The sequence below is a fragment of the Suricata suricatta genome, chromosome 2 (assembly GCF_006229205.1).
Source record: "Suricata suricatta isolate VVHF042 chromosome 2, meerkat_22Aug2017_6uvM2_HiC, whole genome shotgun sequence".
In the NCBI taxonomy this organism is placed as follows: Eukaryota; Metazoa; Chordata; class Mammalia; order Carnivora; family Herpestidae; genus Suricata; species Suricata suricatta.
The window spans coordinates 23517304-23542523 of record NC_043701.1 but is presented as its reverse complement, the minus strand read 5'-3'; the positions used below and the strand labels follow the sequence as shown (position 1 = coordinate 23542523).

At 41.6% G+C, this 25220-nt stretch overlaps 1 protein-coding gene and 1 long non-coding RNA gene across 2 annotated transcripts in view; one reads left to right on the top strand and one right to left on the bottom strand.

Moving 5' to 3' along the window:
* Positions 1-25220, top strand: part of SND1 (staphylococcal nuclease and tudor domain containing 1) — a 413215-nt gene that overhangs the window by 236561 nt on the left and 151434 nt on the right. The window contains exon 14 of the mRNA XM_029923894.1: positions 4572-4644. Within this exon, the coding sequence (XP_029779754.1) occupies positions 4572-4644 (73 nt within the window). The remainder of the gene's footprint in view (positions 1-4571; positions 4645-25220) is intronic.
* Positions 1256-24635, bottom strand: LOC115279375. The gene is made up of 3 exons (XR_003903394.1): positions 24472-24635; positions 6152-6280; positions 1256-1293 (listed from the first exon to the last, which is right to left on the bottom strand). It is a non-coding gene; the product is annotated as an uncharacterized LOC115279375 (long non-coding RNA).

Here is a 25220-nt window from a genome sequence, read left to right as displayed (position 1 = left end):
GAGGCTCACTTATGTCCCCAGGTTAAGAATTTCTGATGAGACCATAGTTTTATGATTGGGTCAGGTTGACTCTTACTATAAAGCCTTTGACTTTCTTTGTAGTGACTCAAAAATATAAATTCAGAAAAGCAGTCTACCATCACTGAATTGGAATTAAGACCATGGCCTGTTTATGGCACAAGATGAAATGTTGCATGTCACATGTCATAACTGCCTTGGAGAGGTTTGGGCCCTAGGTTTTTCTGCCTGAAACCTTAGAGCAAACTCTATTCCTTTGCATTAAGAGTGATGAGCTTCTGTGAGGTGCCTGGGTGGCTTATCAATTAAGCATCCGACTTTGGCTTTGGGTCATGATCTCACAGTTCCTGAGCTCAAACTCCACGTCAGGTCCTGTGCTGAAAGCTCAGAGCCTGCAGCCTGATTCAGATTCTGTGTGTCTCTCTCTCTCTCTCTCTCTCTCTCTCTCTCTCTCTCTCTCTCTCTCTCTCTCTGAAAAATAAATAAACATTTAAAATTTTTTCCAAAAAAAAAAAAAGAGTGCTAAGATTCTAATCCTGTGGCATTGAGGCAGTGGAGGTCATCTCAGTGTTCTCACTTGTCTTTGCAAAGTTCATGTTTCAACTTCTAGTAGGGAGACAGTAGCATCTCATACATGAGACTTTCAGACTGCTGTTTAAAGAAAAGAAAGTGTTGGGGTGCCTGCGTGACTCAGCATCTGACTCTTGGTTTCAGCTCAGGTCATGATCTCACAGTTTCATGAGTTCAAGTCCCACTTCAGGCTCTCTCTGGCAGTGCGGAGTTTGCTTGGGATTCTCTCTTTGGTCTCCCCCCACTGTGCTGTCTCTGTCTCTCTCAAATAAATAAACAAACTTAGAAGAAAGGGAGGGAGGGAGGGAGGGAGGGAACGTGTTTTCCAGTGATTGGAATGGGATTTCTCTCCCATACTGTGGCTTCTAGAAGCACCCTAGAAAGCTGAGTTTTCATCCCTCTTCTGCCCTTTTACCCCTTTGGATGTATGTGGACATATACTCACCTTTCCTGTCTGGTGAGGATTTCTGTCCATTATCAACACTACTTGGCTTTGCCGGCTTTATACTGCTGCTTCCTGAAGACGAAAGCTCCTGCGAGGAGCAGGCTGTGTTCTGCCCCACTGCCTCCTTTCTCCTGGCTGGCCTGAGCACCAGCCTGCTTTTGTGAGAAAGCAGCTATTAAGCAGACACAGCAGGAGAAGTTGAGAAGTCAGGAGTTTCATTCCCTGCCTAATGAAAAAGGATGTCGAGCTGTGGTTGCAGCCTGCAGGGAGAGGAAGAGGGAGAGTGGGTGTGGGGAGGGGTGTGGGGAGGGGAGTCAGGTGTTTGCTCTGTGGAGCAAGTTGAAGCAAACCTGCTACCTCTCTACCCTCCCAGGTCTCAAAGAACAAGCTTCCCAAACCTGTGCCAGGCAAACCTGGTCATATAAGCCACAGGGAGGCCCCACTAAGAGGTAGTGACAGAGCAGGGGAAGCCCAATCTCCCCTTTATTTACCATTTATGCAACAGTTAATAGGCAGTCATGTCACTATCCTTAGAGTCCTGTAACAAGATGAATATTCTGTTTCCTTTGGCAAAGAACCGTGGCCAGCCCACCACTCCTGGTGTTTGCTCCTTTCCTCTTTGAGCTGCGTGCGTGAACTTCTACACTGGGCACTTCCCCCGGGTGCCCTCCTGACAAGCTCTCGCTGTTGCATTAGCCTTGTCTGCCGGGGTGCCTTCCAGGTCATTTCTGCAGCAGTTTGGGGCCCAGAGCCAAAGCACCCTCAGCACAGGGAAGGAAATCCAAGCTGAATGAGACCATGTAGCTAATTTCTCATCCTTTGCAGCCTGAGTCTGATGTACCACTTCCCCTTTCGAGTGCTTCCGAGGTGGGCATGATTTTACTAAGTGTTTACAAACTCTTAACTTTCATTTTGACATGGTTTTTTTTAAGAACTAACAGTAAGAACTGTTTCTCAGTTTATAGATGATGTTAAAATACTGCTTTTTTGCTGCCTCTTGAATGTGCCTGAAATTCATCTAATTTAGCAGTCATAAATCTGGTAAGATTAAGCCTGTAAAGGTTTTTCCAAAATTAATGTCTAAATGTAAATAAATATCTGATAGGTAGAACATAAAGAAGTTTTTCTTTTTTTTTCAAAAATTTTTATTAGTACTTAATTCTAAGGAATTTTGCTTAAAAATTTTTTTTTATTTGTTTATTTTTTGGGAGAGAGAGAGACAAAGCATGAGCAAGGAAGGGGCAGAAAATGGAGACACAGAATCTGAAGCAGGCTCTAGACTCTGAATTGTTAGCACAGAGCCCAATGCAGGGCTTGAACTCATGGATTGTGTGTTTGTGACCTGAGCTGAAGTCTAACACTTAACCGACTGAGCCACCCAGGTGCCCCAAGAATTTTGGTTTTTAAATGTCATATGTACACTGTTATTCATGTGTTCTGGCTTTAGGGTATTATTTTCTCTCCCTTAAGCATGCTTAATTTTGATTAAGTCTGGATTTCTGCTTTGGGCCCAGAACTACTTTGGGTTCACAAAAAGAAAACAGAATTTTTGGTTTATCACCTCACTGGGTTTGCCTCAAGAACTTTTGTTTACTAACTTACTGCTCAGGCCCTGTTCTTTTTTTCCTTGTAGTTTATGAAATGCTCTCCAGCCCCCATGAAAGGCCACAAGTTCAGACATGCTGTCACATGAACTCGTCTGTTTATAGGGCAGGTCCGTTTATTTTGGTTGTCCTTGTTGTTAGAAGAGGGTAAGGCTGCAGGCATTTTGTGCCCTCGAGGGCCCGCAGAAGGTTCAGCAGTCCTCACCATAGAAGAAGGTGAGGTGTAATCAAGGTGCCAGTGAGCTTGCCTCGCCTCGCAGAGGCATCTTGTTCCTAAGGCTGTTCCTTTGAGTTGATGGTAGCAACATGAGGAGAACCTGTTGCGGGCAGAGGGTGTATGCTGGGCTTTGTGGGGTGGAAGAGTCAGATCTGTTGCTGACTTGTAGCCACTGGTTTTCCATATAACCATCCTCCTGTCCTCGCCATTAGTTTGCAGATCTCAAGGTTTTAGCAACATACCTTGAAAACTAGCCCTGGTCTGTGGTCATTTAACACATTCCCTGAACCATAAATTACTGGACTAAATTGCAAAAGGAAAATTCTGACCCATTTGCAATTTCTAAGGCTGAAGCCCTGGATTCAAATTCAGAGGGAACCCTGGGAATTCAGGGAACAACGAAGCATTTTCTTTCCATTAGCAGCACAGGTCAGAGTGACTGTTCTGCTTTGTTTTTCCTGTTAAACATCAGTACTTTTCGTTTCTTACCCTCTTCATGCAATAGAAAGTATAAATGGTAAGGAAACCAGTTGTTGTCTTGGAATCTACGGCATTTCAGATTAGTCTAGTGGGAGATCCCCAGGGACGGAGGAAGGGCTAAGTGGTGGATGGTAACAGCCCAAGTATATAAGAAATAGGCCTGTGCCATATGGCACAGACCAAGAGCCACCCCATTTGGTTTATGTGATTTAGAAAGTTAGGACCTAAAAGTAACCCCTGCAGAGTAGTGGCCTCTACTTCTCATCATTACCAAGTGAGAGCCTGAGTCGGAGAAGGTCCACTGTGGTTGCTAGTGTGTAGTGTGAAGGCCCAACATACTTACCCTGGTCTGGGCAGTTTTCTCTACACTTTGGAATTCAGAAACTCTAAAAAGGCTAGTCTACAGAGTGGGTCCACCCCCAAATCTCTACTCTTCACTCTCTAAACTCAAAAATGTTCCTTGCTTTGGCCTGAAGCCTGGCAGTACAGAGAGGTCATATCTAATAGTGTAGTGAGGTGGTGTTCCCTGGTCCTTCACTGTTAAATGAGTGACCACACCCAGTCATGCTTAGGCTTTGTCCCTGAAGCTACCACGCAAGGAATTAGGAGGTAAAAGATGAGAAATTAGAGCAAACCAACCAGTGGTCAGATGTGTGACAGAGTCCCCTGCTAAATCCGGGTATTATAACCTAAAACTGGTTTAAAATGAGGCTTAGTGTCAATTATGTAGCCTTTGCTAATTTTCCCCCACTGTTAGAAATGACTTCTGCACAGCGTTTGTTCATTCAGGGCAACTTATCTTTTTACCTGGGAGGAACTTATTTCCAACACAAGCTGCATATTTTGCATTTAAAATGTTTCATGTGATTAAACGCAGAAAGAAACATTATTACTTCTGTTTTTTAGGAGTGTGCTCTTTAACTGATTCTTCTTTTGTGCCTGGAACAATGCCTTTAATTTGGAAACAAGTTCAGGAGCTCTTTCTGATTACCAGGCACTGTTAGCTGAAACTAGCAGCCAAGTACTTGGAACTGGGCTTAGAAGAGCAGGCTTGTCCTCTCCCCTCCAGCAAATGCTCCTGCGGAGACTGGCTACTCAGCAGTGTGCAGTGTGTCTTGTGTAGTGATAGACCCTCCCTCCACGTGAATGACCTCTCTTCTCACCCCTTTTTCCCACCCTCCTACCCCTTCCTAATGTGGTTTGTGTATTAATTGGGTTCTTTCTTCTCCCTTTACAGAGCTATTAAGAATGGGAAAGGATTGCATAGCAAGAAGGAAGTGCCTATCCACCGCGTCGCAGACATATCTGGGGTGAGTTGTGTCCCTGAATAGAGCTGTGTGGCCCAGAGGCGCCAGGAGCTTGGCTGCTCACTCACCAAAGGACGTGAGCTTATGTGTTTTCTGTAGCTCATTTGTTTTTATATACAGGATGTGAATTTTTCCAGGGCTGCTGCTTATCATCTATGGAGATCCTATTTTAAATTCTGAAAACGCAGAATTCAAACTAGGGCATAAAACCTCCCCCTGTCTCTTCACTTGAATTGTTACTGTGCTGCTTTTTGATTTTTTAATTATTAGGAGCTAGAAGATATTTCTTTTGCAATTGTAGTAAAAAAAAAAATTGCCTCCATTTAAAATCTCTGTTTAATTCCCCGAATGACTAGAAGTCTTAATGGAAAAAGGTCAAGTGTAGATTTTAGGACAGCCTTAAAAATTACTTATCATTTCCTTATGGCTTCTTTTTCCTCTGGTTGCCTCGAAGTGGGAGGAATGTGTGCACATCCTGTGAGCTAATACATACAGATGACACACAGGGATGGAAGGCATGAATACTTATGAGCTCCTAAATGGCTGTGTCCTAATGACTACTTAGTGAAAAGGACTTTACCCTTGCACATTTAGGATCTTTTGGCTGAGGAAGATACCTTTGTTAGTTGAGAGGTTTATTCATTTATTCAAGAAGGATTTGAATACCTACTGTGCCTGAACTGCTCTGGGCACTTAAGAATGTAACAATGAACAAAACTTATAATAAAAGTCCCTACTCGTAAGTAGGAATGGGAAGCCGCAGTGTCAGGTGGCAGCAAAGTACTATGAAGAGAAACAGAACTGACTGAGGAAGAGTGAGCGGCTCAGGTGTGGATTTGGTCTGGTGCCCAAAGAAAGTTCGTTGGCTCATCAGTTCACCTTCTGCTCCTGGGACACAACACCATCCATTTCAACTTGATAATAATGTACCAGTTCAGGAGGGGACCTGGGTCTTGTGTAGGGGGCACCACGTTCACCCAGGGGAGATGACTGAGGAAGGGCTAGTAAATCTTAGCTTGCATTCTCAGGGAGCTTGCCTTGGGCACCCAGAAGCAAATGCTCCTATAAACAAGCTTCGAGAGTACAGCCTAGCCCACAGCAGTGATGGATTAGAGTGTATTATCTTCTTGTTATGTTGTGTTCCCAAGCCTGGCGGAGACTTTGCTTATTGTGCCTTGCGATTGCGTATTATAAATGTGTCTGGCCAGCAGCCCCTTGCCGAGGTATAGCGGTGCCATGTTCCTTTTAAGCAATGGCGTTCTGTTGAACTGTTCTTATTCTGTAACCAGTCACTGCAGACTCCAGCGTAAATAGTGTTCCTAACTTGAGTGGGCTTTAGTTAAAAAGTTGTGCCTCTGCTTAACAAGTGACGTACATTGATACACATTCTTTGTAGCTAAGATTCCTCTGAAGCCCAGAAACCTGGTGGCTGAGGTGTATCTGCTGAGGCCCCTTGTTAACAGGTGTGATTCCCGGCGTGCGTGTTCTGCCTGTTTTCTCTGTGGCTTACCTTGCCGAGTTATCGTTGACATATATAATAATTGCTGCGTGTGTCTCTTGTGGCATTAACAATATTTTCCTTAATATTCTTTTGTTGAAGATGTTGGAGTAATCAAAGGGCAATTTTTTGGCTGTTCAACTGCAGGGAAAAAGAAGTTATAAATAAATGTTTCGGAAAACACAATGGTGACTCCTCTATACCAGGGCCAAATGTGCCCATCCAAAAACTTATGTCAGCTCTACACTTCGGGGCTTTCTAGAAGATGACTTAAACCTTGGGGATATTGTTCCCTTTTGGAGTGTGGGGTTCATGTTCTTGCCCAGATTTCCCGCTGGCAGTGAGGTAACACCCTGGGCAAGGTTTTGAGGTGGAGGCACACTTGCTTCAGGGCTATGCTGTTGGCACCTGCCAGCATAGTGTTTTAATGATCTTTATCACCATCTTTGTTTTTGTTTTTTTTTTACATTTTTGAAAATGTTTTTTATTTATTTTTGAGAGACAGTACGAACAAGGGAGGGTCAGCGAGAGAGGGAGACACAGAATCTGAAGCAGGCTCCAGGCTCTGGGCTAGCTGTCAGCACAGAGCCCGATGTGGGGCTCGAACCCATGAGCTGTGAGATCATGACCTGAGCCGAAGCCGGACGGACGCTTAACCGACTGAGCCACCCAGGCGCCCCACCATCTTTGAATCTTATGTTTATACCTTGCTGTGATTTGGTGTTTTCCTTTTTGCAGCAATGCTCTTAATGAAACTTGTTTGCATTTTTTTTCTTCCAATTGTTTCGCTTCCCCCTCCCCAGCTATAGCTCATTTTTATACATATCTTTATTTTCTTTTCTGTCTTGATATTGGAGAATGGATTTGTTCTTACCTTGTTTAAAACACATGAGTTAAATCTCACTCAGTTACCACATTAAAAAAAAAAAACAGTAAACCAAGCTTGAGCAAGTGGGTGAGAGAAAGTGAAAAGGCTGTCCCATTTAAATAGATGTCAGGATGACCTCGTCTGCCTCCATCACACATGATTCAGCTCCAAATACAGGCCTTTTTTTAATGCCTCTGTAATAGAGGAGTTTTTCTCCCTGCTTTTAACCTCCCCTTCTTTCCATCAAAGTGTTGTGTTAAGTATTCGTGTGTAATGCATTCTCTTGTGCCCTTTAAGTGAGATGTATGGCTTTTCAGCTTCCGGAAGCATGCTCGTCACGCTACCGTCTGAGGGACAGGTGAATGTGCAGGGTCAAACAGGCCAATAGCTTCCAGGCGGATGAAGACAAAACAGCCCCAATAATGGTTTTGTAAGAGTTTCTGAATCATTTTTTTTTCCTTTCTAACTGGGTCTCTCTACCCTTCATTGCTCCCCTCTTAGTTGCAGGTCTTGATAAATGGAAGTGTTTGTCCAGCTGATCAGATATGCATGTACTGTCAAAATAACTTAGTATGGACCAATAGGTATGCATAATACCTCTTCCCATCCCAAAACACATCCTTAGAATAAAAACAAAAGACATCTATAAGCTCATCACATTTTGTCTCCTAAACACACCCCCAAAAATGTGCTATACAGAAGATATTACATCATGATGAAATTTGTTCAAGGCTTAATGGTCTCCAGCTTTTAGCATTGAGTTTCTCCTCATTGTCCATACCTCTTCCCTTACATTTTCAAAGATGATTTCATTGTGTAAAAGTCCAGAGAGTGTCTTCAAAGGCCTTTTATGAAGACTCAGCACGTGTAAGGCCTGCTTGGCTGACTTCCAGGGGTGAGAAGGGAGTAATCCCAGCACAGGAGTGGGAAGAAGAGTGCTTGCTTTGGACAGTGAGACACTGGCCTCTGGGCAATGAAACGAGAAGGTTTTTTTTTATATCCACTGCTTCCTGGGGCTGGACTTATGACTAGTGGCTACTTGACATGCTTTTCAACTTTGTGTTCTGCTCCACCACTAGACCCTTTTGTACCACTTCCATATTGTGATCTTTTACAGTTTTTTTATTTTTTCTAAAAAGTTGTTAGCTCCCAGCTTTTGGGTGGTTCTTTTCTCTGTTGTTTTCTTGTAACTGCAGGTGATTCTTGCCACTAATGTCAGCTGAGGGCTGTGTTTTCCACGAGGTACACGCATCTGTGTGTACCACCAAGAGAGTGATCCCTGCCTTTTAGACAGCGGTTTGTTAAACTTGGCTTTCTGCATCTTTTGCATCTGTTTTCAGGGTAACTACTAAGGAAAAAAAAATATGGCCAATCTGGTGATTTGGATCCTGAAGAAATTACTAGTTTCCTTTATTTCTCTTTTTTCAAGATGAAGGAAGGGTGGTATTTTAAGTACTGGTCATTGCTGTCTTTTCTGTAATCTTCTGGTTTCCCTCCTGGCCAGGATGTTGCTATGAATTTGAAACCAACTAAGAATTTGACAGACTTGGCACTAGATCTAATTCGATTTGGAGGATGGTTCTGTGGTGGTTATTTCACTTCATAGATTCGCCTTTTTATTCTTAGAGAGGTTTGATTTTCCTTGATCCCATTTCCACTTCCTCCCTTACCAGCAGACAGAAGTTGGGATGTGTGTGTCAGTGGAATATAAGGCTGTTTCTTATCTTAGGTTTATTATTGTTCTTGCTATAGCCTGCTCTGTAATAAATACGATCTCCTGCAGATATAGAATGTAAAACAGGCAATAAAATGGGGCTGGTGCGTGGCTTACTGTTGTTCTGGTAAATCAGACAGATCAATTATAGTTCTGAGGAGCTCCCACCCCTCAGGTTGCAGCCAGCATGCACCGATTTCTTCCTGCGCCTCCCTCCACTCCTTTTCCATTTGTGCGGGAATAGTACTCAGTGAGTCACACTGTCTGTTTCCTCTTCCTCTGTTTCCTGCCATGTCTGTTCTTTCCTCTCTGGTGCACGAGGAGTTTGGAAGTCTGTTGACAGCAGTGCAGGATGATAGAGCCTGGGCCAGCATCCTGGCCTCTCCAGTCACCCTTCCCCAGGTGCCTGGGATAGTTTCCCTTCTCAGAGCGTCTCTGCCTCTTCATGATACGGAGTCAGGGCAGCTCCTCTGTTCATGTGGCTGTTGTTTGCTTTGCTCTCCCTCCTTGCCTTCAGTAAACCCGTGTGTCTCTTTTTCCTGTTTGCTGCTGCTGTGTTCACTTGGACTTTGGTTCCTTGCTCATGTTACACACAAACTTTCTTGTAATTTCCTCTCTCCATGATGATTTCGTTGGACGTGCATAGTATTAATGATAAGAATTTCCTTAAAGCAGGGCCTGGACTGATCTAAAGACTAGCTCTGGGGGTAGGAGGTAGAGGATGAAATTTTTGGGTCCCTCTTGTCTCGTATATCATGAAATAAATAGTTGTGGAATTGAGCGGTGAGATTCTAACTTACAAATATAAAGGATCAAAGTGTTCCTTTAAAATAAATAAATAAATTGGATTTTTCTCAAGCATCTCCTCCTGACCTTTCCTTTCAGCTCCTAGTTTTTCAGTTCCTTTTTGTACTTGAATAGCACTATCCTCTGTTCCTTGGGGTATTTAAGCTGTCCTCCTTTTGTAAGAGACCAGGGGCCCTTTAAAGAAGTAATCTTTACCTAGCTACCCATGAAGTTGGGCCTCAGTGGAAGAGTTAAATAATAATATTCTTTTTGGCTAGAGAGAAGTTAAAACTGGTTTGTCACGTAGGTGTGAAGAAGGTGAACGCTGTTCCATCAACCAGAGGCTTTGTAAGTTAGGTCTGTGTTCAGTTGGTTTCCCTTTCATGTCTTCCTGACCCCCATTGTTTAGATGGTTTTGTAGTATCCTAGTCTTTTTCAGCCACCTCTCTGTTCTTTCTCATCACTGTACACCTTAATGGTACCATTGCTCATTTCTTGTTTGTTGTTTTGTTTCAATAGCCCTTCCCGCTTTTACTCTCCCTTAGCCTCCAATCTCATTCTGATGTCACTTTTATTCCAGCCACACAAGACCAAGGCCTGTGGTTCTGCCTCATGAGCTTCTCTGACCCAGAGGGTTGCTTAGCAGTAGATCTCTATTCACACCGTAGCCATGGCCCCACATCTGGGCTCTGCATTTGTCGCCTTGGGGTAATTCCATAGATACCCTCCCTGTCTGCTTGAACTTGCTCTCTAGAGCAAGCATGATGCGCTCCGTAAATATGATGGCCCCTTGTGAGGAAGCCATGATTAGTACTGGTGGTGGCTTCTCACAGTTGTTTTCTCACATCTCTCCTGTATATTCGGAAGCTCAGATTGTTGCAAATTCAGAGGAAGGGATTGCTCCTCTGTCCCCTTCTTCCTCTGTCCCCATCCAAGGTTCTTGAACTTCGAGTGGACTGCAGTGTACCGCTCACTGACTTGGCTTCTCCGTGCTGCAGCCCCCGCAGCACAAAGTACCTGTGATGCCAGAGTGGCAGCTCCTCTACAAGTGTCTGGGCTGCTAAGAAGGCGAAGGGCCTTTTCTTTTCTCTTCACCTTTTTCCTCTCCTCCCCTCCAGAGTTGGATGTTGTTAAGGTGACCTTGATTTTGTGAGGGTACTTTGCTTCAGCTAGTTGCTCTCCCTAACCGTTGAGGCCATCGCTTTATTGTCTTTTGTCCATTGTGCCTTTCAGCCGTAGTCCTATGTGGCCACTTTGGGTTTTTTGAAGCTCTCTATTCAAACTCCCAAGAACTGCAGGGGTGCCCCCTTCTCCTTCTAATGAAATTCGAAAGCCGTGGGCACTGGAGGGAAGCTTTTCTCAAACCGAACAAGTTTCTCAATGAGACCTGGGAGGAAATGCTGGAATTGTTTCAAGACTGTATTTCAGCATATAACACGGTTTGTGATGGTTATGTTTAAGGCACCTCCTTTGACAAATTCAATCTACTTTTCACTGAGTTCTGTTCCCTTTATGTGTGTGTCTGTCCATGGTTTTGTTAATGGCAGTAAGTATTTTTCGTTGTTTTGTTTTTGCACCATAGGGCACTAAATTTAGGACATAGTATCTCACCTCCTTTAGCTGAGAGTATCAGGAGAAATTGTTAAAGACTTTGGGACAGGCACAAAGATGACTCAGTATTCTTTCACTGGGATCCTGGGTTCTGCCTGGTAAACCCTTTTGGGGTTTTCTGATTCTGTTGGGCCTGCTCCTTTGTAGCTGGGCTGTTTTGTACCTCTACAGAGAAAGAATTTAATTTGTTTGTGAAGACCTGATGTAATGCAGATGATTTCCTGCTTATACAAATGTGGTCCTCTACATATGACACAATTGATTTCCACCCTGTAAAATAAATGATTTCAAATGTTACATTTTCACCCTGTGTTTTTTCACTCTACAGTTTTAGATCTTTAGTAAATTCACTTCAGCATCCTAGCTGCCTATGTTTATCCAGTCTTCAGACTGTCTTTTGAGTAAGTTTGGATATCTCCTTGGTTCCCTCATTAATTATTGGGTTAAAACAAAATATTCAATGGTTTCATTTTATATTTGTATTAAAGTCATCACTTTTAAATAATTTTCAATACTTTAAAAAAATATTCTTTTAAGAGGGAAGCAGTTGCAGAAACAAGAGAGAAATAGGAAAGCAATTTATGACTTGGGCATTAAAAGATCAATTATGTGCTTTGAAAAGTCTTTGTTTTATTGCCTGCTGTACATCTAGAACTGTGAAGAGTCCTTTGGTTGTGAAAGTAATTTGTTTTAAAAAGTTCTAAGCCAAGTGTCTCTAATCTACAGAATGCCTCACGCCATGCCTATACCTTACTTGGTCTACCATTTTGTCCATCAACAGGCTTTTGTTCTAAAAATTTCAGGCCCCATAGCCAGTTGAGGTATAGAGATTGGACGTTGATGACAGGGCACATTTGGGCATTTGCTGAGTGTGTCCCAACTGTGCAGTTCAACACCTCTGAAGAGATGTTTGATCTAGTGACTTGCCCAGAGGTGGAACAATGTCGAAGACTGGCATTCTTTATTTGTTGCTTCTGATAATAAAGTCTCTTCTTTCCAAAATAATCACACTTGATATGTCACTGCACTGAATTCTGTTTTCAGGAAGTTTTCTGCCACAGATTTTTCTAGTTCCCTTCTCATTCCTTATTTAACTATGACTTAACACATAGAAATGCATGCAAATGACCCCATAGAAACATGTCCTAGCTTTCATTTAATTATCCTGAGCTATAATAATGACTTTTTACTTTCTTCCTTTGTTCAAGAGAAAGGGAATTGAAGAAGTTCAGGAGCATTTTTTTCCCCCAAACAAAATGACCTCTCTTTTCAAAGGGAGTGGCCTGTCGCATAGATTGGGCTATCACTGCATCATGCTCTTGAGTACTCTTTTCCTGTTTTCTGGGTGCATGTGGATCTTGTTCTTGATTCCGTTTCATGGATCCAAATTGGTTAAATGAGCCCATTACAGGCTTGGCTAAATCAATGTTAGGGTATTTTGAAAGCAGTTGATAGAATTTTTGATTCCCAGGTTCAGGTGTGTGATTGGGTTGTCTGCTCTGTCCCATGGCTACTGAGTGATATGATAGAACTTGAAGTGTTTCTGCCGAGCCCTGGCTTCACTCTCCACTTCACCATCATAACACTACTTAGCCCTAGATTGAACTCATTTTGTCCTGTGGCTATTGCTTATATAAACATCTCAAAGTAAGTCATTTTTACTAACATAGACATTGTGCTTACTCGTCTTTTAAGGCTTTATTTAGCATGCTTCCAACATATTCCCTACAGAATATGTTTTACAGAATGTTGGACACTCTTTGCAGTGTTGACATCTAGATAAATATCCTTGAATCAGAGTTCAGGGTCGGCTTGAAATTACCTAGTAATTTTGTGCCTCAGTTCTTTAGGAAATGATTTTTTCCAGAAGAAATGATAAAATTCCCAATATAGTATCAGATCTAGGAGGTATCTTAGAATATAACCTATTACCAAGGTTTTAAATTTGGAGTTCTGTTGATAATACATTACTGTAGCATGTCCAGGTCCTTTACCCGCTGTAGAGACCGTTTATTTTCTTTCAGGTCTTATTCAGTCTATCCCCATTTCAGTTTCTCCACTCTGACTTTGTTATTAATTGGTGCTACATAAACGACATTTCTTCTTGGAGTGCTTCCTGTCTCTTCTGACCATGCATTTCTCCCCCTTCATGGTATCTCTTTTCTTCCAGGCAATTTCCCCTTTTTATCCTCGCTGCCTTCTGATCATGCCTTTCTTTAGCATTTCCATAATCACTCATTAGCATGATTTTGCGCTTGTTGGTGTATTGATTGGTAACTATTCTCAACATGACATGTGCAGTGGTTTTCCTCACTAGTTTCTAAACTCTTAAGAAAGGGAGATCTTTTTTGTGTCTCTTCACAGCCTCATTTAGATTTGATGTGCCAAGTGATGACCTAAAGCAATATGATCCTGTGTTAGGAAAAATATGTGACCCTGGCTGCTAGGTATAAGGCTAACTGTGGTGGCTGGTACCTAGAAGTGGACAGGCTAGTAGAAAGGGTGCAGATTTATTTATTAGAATGTAGTGGCAGGATGGAGTCATGATTAGTAGCATGGGTCCAGTATCTGATTGCCCAAGCTCAGGTCCTGGCTCTATTACTTACTACTCTGCCACCTGAAGGAAGTTATTTAACCCCTCCAGGCTGTGATGTTTCCACTGTAAAATGGACAGTAATGGCCCTTCCCTCATTAGGTCATGGTGTGATGGAGTGTGTTGATCCATGCCGACTACTTAGAGCAGCTGACGCAATGGGAGCTCAGCAGAGGGCAGTGGTTCGCACGGTGGTGGTGATTAGTATTAAATTGTTGAGCATGCTGCTGAGCTTGTAGGAAGTCCTCTATAAAAGATAACTATCGTCATCATCATCATCAGCTGTATTTGTATTCTAAACTCTTATCCAGTTCTAGTCCCAGCTCATAACCCTCCCTCTTCTGAGTTCTTTTACCGCCTCTTTATCTCTTGGATATTTAACATATGCCATCTGGCCTGTTTTTTAAATGCATTTGTCATGTTGAGTCAGTGAATGAACGATCAAACAATAAGTATTATATAGAGTGCTTCTTATATGTCAGACACAATGCTGGGTGTTGAGGACATAACATTGAACGAGACAGTTACAGTCCTTATAGGATGTACGCAATTCTTTCTACAATTACAGTTGTGCTAGTAGTGAGTTTGTGTGCTCAGGGCCATAGCTTATTCAACGTGGTTCAGAAAAAAATCTTTTAAATGATTTTAAAATGATGCCTAAAGGAACATCTGGGTGGCTCAGTCACTTGAGCATCTGACTCTTGATTTGGCTCAGGTCATGATCTTATGGGATTGAGCACCATATCAGGCTCTGCACCCATAATGTGGAGCTTGCTTGGGATTCTCTTTCCATCTCTCTCTCTGTCTCTCCACCCCCCAATTAATAATTAAACTCTATAAAAAAGAATGAGGCCTAAAGAAGGATTTATTCGAAGATCTTGTTCAAAGCTAAGGAATGAAACTGTACAGGAAGGTCCTGAGCTAGGAAGTTTGAGTTCAAAAGACAAGCCATTTTTGCTGACATGTGAGGATTAAGATAATAAATGATTGAAACATTTATACTTTGTGATCCTTGAGGAAAGATTTTGAAATTTGAAGAATCAGGAGAAATCATTGACAATGGAGTGGAGCAATTAGGTCAGCATTTTATAATTCTTTATCTTGCTCTTCCCTACCCCACTGCCCCGACCTTGGCTGCCCTGTGGAGATAGACTTGAACCAAGAGTGACATTAGGATGTGGGTTACCAGGGGTAAACACCTAGGGTTGTGGATGTGGAAAGACAAATTTGAGATCCAGTTTGGTGATAGAACTGGTAGAATTTGACCATTGCTGGCATCAGTGGAATGAAACTGGGTGTCATGCTTGAGCATCCTAAGTGTCTGAGTACAAATACCCGGTGATCGGTGGTGCTGCTTTCCTGTATGGTAAACGCTGATGGTTTAGATTTGGGTGAGAAATTAATGCTTTCTGGACATGTTAAAGTTGAGGTATCCATGAGCCATTCAGACGGTCCAGAGCCTCGAAAAGTGGCCTGGGCTTCATGTATGAACTCAGGACTGTTGAAGATACACACACACACACACACACACACTCTCTCTCTCCCTCTCTCTCTCTCTCCCTCTCTCTCTCTCTCTCTCTCTCTCTCTCTCTCCCAGAGAATATTAAGAAAAGAGTCCCTAGGCCAAGCCCCTTGTCTCTAGAATTTAAAGATCATACATAGGGGAGGGGACGTTACCTGCCAGACAAACTTGAAAAGATGGTTCCTGAGCTGTCAGAGGGAAATCCTGGAAACTAAGCAGAGAGAGCCTTACAACATAAGACTTGACTGTGCTGCTTCAAGGTCGAGAAAGAAGACTGAGAACTGTTCAGTGGATTTAGCAACACCAGTTACTGGTGATTTTAGAGCAATTTTTGTGAAATGAATGGACATAGGGAACAAGAGCTAGATGTCCTCTTAACTGGACTGTCCCCAGGAACAATGTCTTACAGCTCTGTGTGTTCGCTTTTAGGAGTTTCCTAGGAATAATAAGTAGATAAATGTGTGTAATAACGGTGCCTGTGTGTTTTCAGTGAGGGAGAAATGCAGAGCATTCATAATTACACATGCACTCTTGGAGAAAGACACAACAATGATGTGTGAGAGCCTCCAAATCCCTTCGGGTACCTTGATCAAAAACTCTCTGTGTGAGTTCTCCGCCATCACCTGTGCATTCTGGGGTACTTTGTTGACGTCAATAGGCTAGATCCTTAGGGTCTTACTTCTAGTATCCAAATACAACATCCATGTGTGATTACATCGTGCCGGAATTGCATAGTCACTAGGTGAGGCAGGATTAAATCTGAATTTTTCTTTAAGAAGAATTCAGTAAACTCAAAACACAACATTTCTAACCACCCTTTCCTAGAAGAGTATTTTCATTATGATTTAAGCCTATTATCACTTGAGAAAATGTTGAATTTGGCTCAAAAAAAAAAAAACCCTGGAGAGACAGTTATCTGACCTGATTCAGCCTTGCCCAGATAAACTCAAAGTCAGCACTGAATGTTAATTTATTCTTTTTGGAAAACAAAATCTTACACATTTTTTTACCACAAATTTTCTGTCAAAATTTTTGGCTTTAAATGCATAAGCCAAAAGAAGAAAGTGACCTGTACTACTACTCTAAAATTTGAAAATTTTTAATAAAAATACATCTATTTACCAAAATGTGGGTTTGTTTTAAAATTTCTTTGTTCCATTCATAGGTTGTTGTTTTTTTTAATGTCTATTTACTTTCGAGAGAGAGTGTGTGCAAGCAGGGTAGGAGCAGAGAAAGAGGAAGACACAGAATCTGAAGCAGGCTCCAGACTTCGAGCTGTCAGCACAGAGCCCTATGCAGGGCTCAGACTCACCAACCATGAGATTATGACCTCAGCCAAAGTTTGATACTTAACTGACAGCCACCCAGGAGCCCCTAAAATATCTTTCTACTTTGCCCCTTTTTTAAATGATACAAACTATTTTTAGGAGAGAAACTTTTTTATTCTTAACTACGTAATCAGTGCCTTGAACAGTGCCTGGCACACAGTAGCTGCTTAATTGCTTTTTCCAGTAAGTTATATATTTTTCCATATGAATGTCTTCTTAAACCATAGTTTTATTTATTTATTTTTAATTTAATTTATTTATGGGAGAGTACAAGCAGGAGAGGGGCAGAGGAGGGGGAAGGGAACAGAGGGTCTGAAGCAGGTTCTGTGCTGACAGAAGTGAGCCCAATATGGGGCTCAGTCTCATGAACCCCAAGATCATGACCTGAGCTGAAGTCAGACATTCAACTGACTGAGCCATCCAGGTTCCCCTGTTCCCCTTGAAACATGCTTTTAATGTCTGCCTAGTATTGTGTCTTCTGATATATTATAATTTATTTAATCAGCTTACTATTCTTAGACATTTAGGTCATTTGGATTCTTTTTTCCTTTTATAAACATTTGTTTCTTTTAGCCAATTTATAATCTATAATTATTTTCTTAAAACAATCCATAAATAGAAACTTAAGCAAAAGAATAGCATATAGGTTTTTTTTGTAAACATCATCATCTGTAAATCTTGAGTAAGTAAAATGATAGGTTTTTGCTTTGATGCATTCTTCAAAACGCTAATCACCTTCTGTCTTAATTATTAATAAACATTTACTGGGGCACCTGGAGACTCAGTCAGTTGAGTATCCAACTCTTGATTTCAGCTCAGGTGATGATCTCACAGTTCTTGAGATCAACACCCATGTCAGGCCCTGGACAGAGCACTGAGCCTGCCTGGAATTCTCTCTCTCCCTCTCTCTGACTCTCTCTCACTCAGAATACATAAACATTTAAAAAATAATAATAAACTTTTACCAAAATAGTTGCCATTTCTCTCCATGTCTCAAAAACTAGAACTTTCTCTTCCACATTTTAAAATTATCACTTTGTATTAACTCTTTTATAATGTAGGGTTCAAGAAAACAAATTAGACATATTAAAAAAAAATCTTTCTTTAAGATTCATTGGATCTAAATTGGTATGTCTCCAAGCAGAAATGTTCAATGTACTTTAAGGCGTATTAGAATTATTTTAGTCCTCTAATCTTTTATAATGCTTACTTTGATTTAAAATTTTATGTCACAGGTTGCTGATATTTTTTTCTTTTCCTCTATTCCTTTCTGAAGTTCTTATCTCAGGTAAGGTAGAGTTTAGTATCCCATCAATTTCATTACCCCTGAGTTCTTGATTTGCCCATGAAATGAAACCTGTGCTTCATTAGATTGTCTTTTAAATTATTTACTCTGCACATGCTATTTTAATTATCAGGCCATTTTTTGTTTCTGTAATAAATTCTTACCTCTTGCCTATAGAGACTTTGGAAGTGATAAAAATTAATCTGAAACTTTTAAAGAAAAATATATTTCGGCGCCAGCCAGGCGCTGGCCGGGGTGTGGGCGGGGGGAGCAGGAAAAAAAAAAAAAAGAAAAAGAAAAAAAAGAAAAATATATTTCAAACCTGTTAGTCATTTTTTTAATGTTTATTTTTTGCGAAAGAGAGAGTGCGTGGGTGAGGGAGGGGCAGAGGGAGAGGGGGACAGAATCTGCAGCAGGCTCCAGGCTCCAAGCTGTCAGCACAGAGCCCTATGTGGGGGCTTGAACTCCCAGACTGCAAGATCATGACCTGAGCCGAAGTCGGACGCTTAATTGACTGAGCCACCCAGATGCCCTTATTAGTCATTTTCTTCAGTCGTGGTCTTATAGTTGATATTTAGAACAGTAGACTGGTTTGTGTGCTTTGTTCTAGATTCTGTCACCAACCATGTGTAAGCTGTGTTTTTAGATCAGTTGCATGTCCTTTTTCCAAAAATGTTCAGGATGTCTACTGTGGTTTTCCTATAGAGAGTCATCATTTCATTCTTAGAAAAATAACAGCACAGGTTTGGGTTTTTTTTTTTTTACATGTAAGTGGTCTTTTTCTGTTATTGGTTGTGCTTATTTTTACCAGTTTGAAATAGAAATGACGCCTTTAACTTTCTAATCAATAATGTATTACAGATTAGATGTCTACAATTTGGATAAATTACATGTTTTTTTGAGAAATATTTAACCTGAAAATAATTGGAAGATATGTCTTCCAGTGTGTTAAGCTCCTCTATAGATACCTTATTATTATGCTGATGGATAATGAAATGACTTTATCTGTTGACTCAGAGTACTTATGAATAGAATAGTGTTTCTCCTGAATAAAACTATAAAAGCAATACTATATTTACTTACCTGACCTCATAGGAGAAAACATTTTATGCAATAAGAATAGGATATTTTCTATTACTATTTTAGTAGAACGGAAGTAAACCAAGAAAGAGAAAGTCGTAGATCTTGGAAACACAATCCAGGATAGGATGTGAAGGGAATTTCTGGGTGAAAGGAAGGCCCAGGACATCCAGTGTGCTACAGGCCTCACGGGCCAAAGTCTTAATGAACACTGAATATCAATTTAAGAAAAATTATAGTAATCTCTTGGGAAGTTAGAATATGGAGAAGTGGGAAAAGGGAGTATTCAGAATGCGGGCGGGGGGAAGGTGAGGTTTGTTTGTAGAACCTTTTCTGGACCTCACAAGTTCCAGGTCATAACTTTGAGATAGTTCTGTGAACCGGCAGACTTGAGGAAGGACATTCCTTGGCACGCCTTCTCTGTGGGCTTCACACCTCATCCGAGTTAGAGAAAGAGGATGGAAGGTCAGAAAAAAGCAATCTTGGGTAGTTGATGGTTTATTCTAATTAGGTAAATACTTACTTCTCCCACCATCTGCTCTTTCTCTGCTAAACTTACAGTCCAAAGGAAAAACAAAAAAAAGTCCTGTAGAATAAGCCATACCAAGGGCATTGTATTTTCTATTGATGATAAAATGCAGATTTTTCCACTAAAAGGCAATGACTTCACTTCTAAAGGTTAAATTGAATGGTTATCACAGTATAATTTTAGCTGGTTAAATTTGGGAAATTGAAAGTCATTCAATAAAAGAATCATCTTTGAGCCAGTATAGAATTTTCATTTGGTAGAGGATTGGATATTATTTTACTCACGGTAAGCCATATCACATGATTTTATTTCAAGTTAGGAAAAAACTGTCAATAGAGATATTTACTTAGTAGTACTTTATGTGAACAAAACATTTCCTCTATATGGCCCATTGAGGGTGGCATCATGCTTTCTTTCGCCAAGCCTAAGAATTAACACTCTATTATGCTGCTTTTGGGAAACCAAGATTTATGTTTCTATCCTTCCTCTAACCCCATGATTTTTCTCAGAAACTATTTTCTGCTTGAATTTTTAAAAATACTGTAATGCATTGAACAGTTAAAGTAGTTTATCTGAAGCATAATAAGTGTCTTATTTTGAACTTGTTACTCTGAGCTACTTACAAATTAGTTGACTAGGGAAAAGGTTTTCTTAAGTTAAAAATTAAAATATTTCATAAAGTTTTGGGTATAATTTCTATACCTGAAATGTATCATTTGTAGTATCTAATTCTGTCAGTTTTGATAAACGTGTACATTTTGAAAATCAATGTATACAGCTAATCACCATCGTAGTCAAGACTGTGGAACTATTGTATCATCCAGAAATGTCTTCTGTCCCCCAGGAGTCAACCTTTAGCCCTTCCCTAGTCCCTGGCCGCCACTGATCTACTTTCTGTCCTTTGTGATGTGTCATATAAAGGGAATCATGCAGGGGCACCTGGGTGGCTCAGTTGGTTAAGCATCCAACTTGAGTTCAGGTTATGATCTCGTGGTTTGTGAGTTCGAGCCCCATGTTGGGCTCTGTGCTGACATCTCAGAGCCTGGAGCCTGCTTTGGGTTCTGTGTCTCCCTCTCTCTCTGCCCTTCCCGTGTTCATGCTCTGTCTTTCTCTGTCTCTCAATAATAAATAAAAGCATTAAAACATATTTAAAGGGAATCATGCATTTGAGATCCATCTGTGTTGTGGCCTGTATCCTTGTTACTGCAGAGTAACATTCCTTTGTGTGAGTGGACTGCAGCTGGTCTCTCCATCCCCTGTTGAGGGAGCTTAAAGCTATTTCCAGTTTGGGGTGATTACAGATGAATACCAGGCCATATTCTGGGGCGCGCTGATCTATTTCTGTAATGCGATTTGACTTTTTTCTTAGTTACGCTGCCATGATTGTCCATCAGAATGCTGCTTTGCCTATTTTTCTTCTATGCACAGGCTGTGTCTTCTCATCTGAACATCACCAAGTGCTGCTTTCTTTTATCAGTACTAGACCTTTTTGGAGAGAAAATAGGTGGTCGACAAAACCAAGCAAATACAAATATTTATGGACACCTGTCCTTTGTAGGGCTCCTGAGGGTGACAGGCACATCCTCAAAGTCTCTTTCAAGTCTGATTGCAGAGAAGTATTTTTTCCTCTATATTTGAGACACGAAGCCCCACTTGCACTGACATGCTCTGCGGCTTTCTTACAGTTTGAGAAGTTCCTTCTGCCCTTTGGTCTGTCATTGGTTTGCAAGTTTATAAGCTTTGCTTAGCCAAGCCATCCTAACCTAGTAAGTGGTAAAGGAATAAAGTCAAGGAGGAAAACGGAAGGTTGTGTTCTCTGTTGAGGGTGCCCCAGATGGGAACGCCGCCTCCCGGCTCCAAGCTGTCTTACAGCTTAGTGCTCCTACAATCGTCCTCTTGATTCATGCTCCCAGGAGTGGAGCCCAGAGCACGAGACATTGTTTCTCCTACACGCTGACATGTTAGAGTGAGGTTTTGTGCCAAGGAGGTAAATCGTGTGAGAAACTGTAAACTATAGGCAGCACTTAATGAAAGATTATTGATGGCCTGGCTTTAGCACCTTTCTTTTTTTTTTTTTTCTTGTTTCCTTGTAATTTTGTTTGTGTTTTAGTCAGAGTGTTATTCTCTAGGTTCTCTGCTGTGTTCACTTCATTCCTGTTAAACTTGCACCTCACTGATGCTTATGCCCCCAGTTCCCTCATACACACCTCACCAAGAAACATCGATAACTAGCCTGGGAAGGTTGGTTTCAGATTTTTAAGTGCTTTGTCGTAATGTTGGAGCTGGATGGCACTCCCAAGTATCTCCCCTGGGGCCCCATTTCTATCAAGAGACTGTCCCGCTGGACAGCTGCTTCCTCCCTGAGAACTGCAGCCTCAATTTTGTCTATTGAAACGTCAGCTGAGGCCATAGAGCCCGGGTTGTGGGAAAGAGATAGAGTGTGGAGTGATGGATGCCCTTCTTGCCCTTCTAGTAGGGGATGCGCTACGTTTTTGTCTTCCACACAGCTGCAGGGAAAGTCCTCTTGGTCTGAGGAGCCCTGAAAAGTTCTAGAACTATGGCGATGAGTTGTCACAATATGCCTTAAAATGTGAGTGTTTGGGTTCTGTCCTTAGCCGTTCTCATCTCCCCGTTCTTTCTTCCCCTCTGTATCTGTTATCTGATCTTTTGTATACCCAGGTTCTGCTGCTTCATTATTAGGATTGGTCGCATCCAAACAGCATTGTGCTCTGGGGCCCCTTTACCTTGGGTCAGCACCCACAGGGTCCTCCTTTACAGGATGGAGCAGCGCAGGGGCGGGCAGAAGCCAAGCAGCTTCAGTCAGGTTGATGGGCTTCTTTCAAGCTGAGTTTCTCAATTGCTAGTGCAGTACCCCCATGGTACCCTAATAAGCCCGGCACGTGTTTGTTTTTAGTTCTTTTTGCAGTGATGTTAATCTAAGAGTGACTGTGATGATGAAAACCAATTAGCAGTTCCCTTTAGAGACCTGCCCATGATAATCCTGATTAATGGTTAACTAATAGGTTTACTCTGATTCCCATTTCCCTATGCTGTTTTTGTGTGTGGGGATGTTTGCTTCTAGCCAGTAACGGTGTTAATGCCTAGCCTGTGGATGTTTTCAGTGGAGAAATCCTAGAATTCACTTTGCTAAACATCTAGTACAGCCTGCCAGCCTCAATTCACAGAACTTTGATGTATGTAAGTTGTGCTCCTCCAGGATGCCGAGGCCACGGGTGTGTGAGTAGCGTGGTGCGGAGCTATCCTGTGCCTGCGTGCCTCTGCCTTGCGCCTGCTCTCTTCTGCCCCCGGCCTGCCCACTCTCCCAAATTTGGTAATTCCCTTTTACTAAATTATCTGAGGCATGTTTGCCTACACAGCGCAGGTACTTTGTAGTGACAAGTTGCAATTTAGCTGTGGAAGGGAATTTCTCCTGCCGTTGACACATGTATCTGCATTTGGAAAGGTTTGGCCTCACCAGCTGGAAGTGAGGACAGTGGAGGAGTATATAATGACAGAACCTTTCCCTCTCCCCATCCCCCTCAGGATGATCTTCTTCTTTGTGGTCATTCCAAACCCTGTTCCTGTAAGTTGAAGTTACAGATATTACAGATATTAACATCCTTCGAAATGAAGTCACCCCAGGCACATTTGTTGCATCATTACTTTCTCAATTTCAAGGTGTATTGAGGAGGCAGAAACATTTGTTAAAGAGATGCCATCCACGATAGCAAGTTAAATGTAGCTAATGCAACCTTAAATTAGCTTTTCTAGGATTACAGGACAATACTTATGTGTGCTTTGTTTTGGAGCATAGGTAATGTGAAAACTAGCAGTGCAACAAAAAAAGACTTACCTGCTCAGAAGTACAGTTGCTTCTTGATTATTCACACCAGTGGAGGGGAATTTTGGTACAGAAAACTATAACTAATTTATCTGCTTGGGTTCTCAAAGCCTGGAGCCAGTGTTAAGCCTTGTAAGTGTAGAGAGAAGAGTCCCCGGCCTCGTGTGCCTGAGTCACAACATGGCAAACCTGAGGATGAGAGTCTCTGCAGCCAGACTTCTAAATAGAACTATTTGATACTTAATAGTCTTACTTCAAAAGGAGCCTTTTGTGCCATAAGTCTGAATGTTGTTATCTCCTTAAATCTGATGCCTTTAATCTTTAATTTTAAAAATACATTTTGGGGGTGCCTGGGTGGCTCAGTTGGTTAAGACTCTGACTTCAGCTCAGGACATGATCTCATGTTCGTGGGTTCGAGCTCCGTGTTGGGCTCTGTGCTGACAGCTAGTTCAGAGCCTGGAGCCTGCTTCTGGTTCTGTGTCTCCTTCTCTCTCTGCCCCTCCCCCTCTCATGCTCTGTCTCTGTCTGTATCAAAAATAAATTTTAAAAAGCATTTAAAAAATAAATAAAAATACATTTTGGGGTTATAAAGTTATAAAGAAATCTTTGATGTCACTAAATCTCACGAGGTCTTCCTTCAGGCTTATTGGAGAAGTTCAAATGCCACGTTGGTGGTGTCATCTGAACTTTCTCACTTTACCATCCTTAAGATCTGCCTGGCATCTTCAACTCCTCACGGGGGCCTAAACTGCTTTCTGTTACACTGATCCTCATAATCCAGTTTTCTGTTACTTACCTAGTGCTGACACCTTAGAAAGGAGCGTGAGAGACCAAAAAGCATATGGCTGTGCTTGCACAGGCTCTTTGGAAGAACAATCAGTTTAACCACGCTCTGTCAGTTTTATGGTAATAACAATCAGAACTCCTAAAATAAATACATTCCATAGCTAAATTAACAGCAAATGGTTTATGGCTACATCACCTGAGGGAACTTGTCAATCTGACTTACCAGTCTTTTCATTTGAGCCCCTGAAACATATTTTAAAGGTTTTAAGAATTTTTGTATTGAAAAGGAACATGCCAAGCCAAGGAAGCAGTTGAGATGACAGGAAAGACAGACCTCACTGTCTGGCCGTGAGGGGATTCGAAAGAGCTGACATTCTCTGGGTACTTACCTTCAGCTGAATTGAATTTTTATTCTTAAAAATCTATGAACCTGAAATTTCCATCTTTTCCCTTAACGGGTGGTTCTGAGGCACACCATCTTGTGCAGGCCTTTGGAGCCCTCCCCGCAGGAGGATCAGGGGGCTCCCTGTGTCCTCTTGCAGTTTGGCCTCTGGAAGTAAACGTAAATATGGCCAGTTGTGGTAGGCCTTTAAAATTTGCTTTCATGCCTTCAGTTGTCGTAGTTGGCTTTCACTTCTAATCTTTGTCATAATCAGTGACATGTCACATTCTCTTTGCCATCTTCCCATATGTTGTCTCTGGATTAGGACTGTTAAATTGTAGATTGAAACTTATGAGGAGTAAAGAACATGTATTTTGTTTTATTATATGGCTGATAGGAAGGTACCTTTTGTTTCTCCTTGGTTCTCAGTCTGAGAAATTCTCTCTTGATAAAATAGGCAATCATCTAACAAAATAGGATGAGAGTCTGCTCCAACTTTCTTTTTGTATTAACACCTATATGTGTGTGTTGCTGTTATTCCTATAAGCACCTTTTTCCTCCTAGATACATACATCCATAAGACAGCAAATGAGCAAAAGTCTGGTTCTGAAAAATATAGATTACTGCAGTTTTGAGGGGAAAGGCCCTCTGTTCAGAGACATTAAGTTGCCTCATGATTTGCGATAATCAATTTGATAATTGTTGTTGACTTACTGGCTCAGCTGATGAATAATGTCCCAGATTTAGACTAGTGTG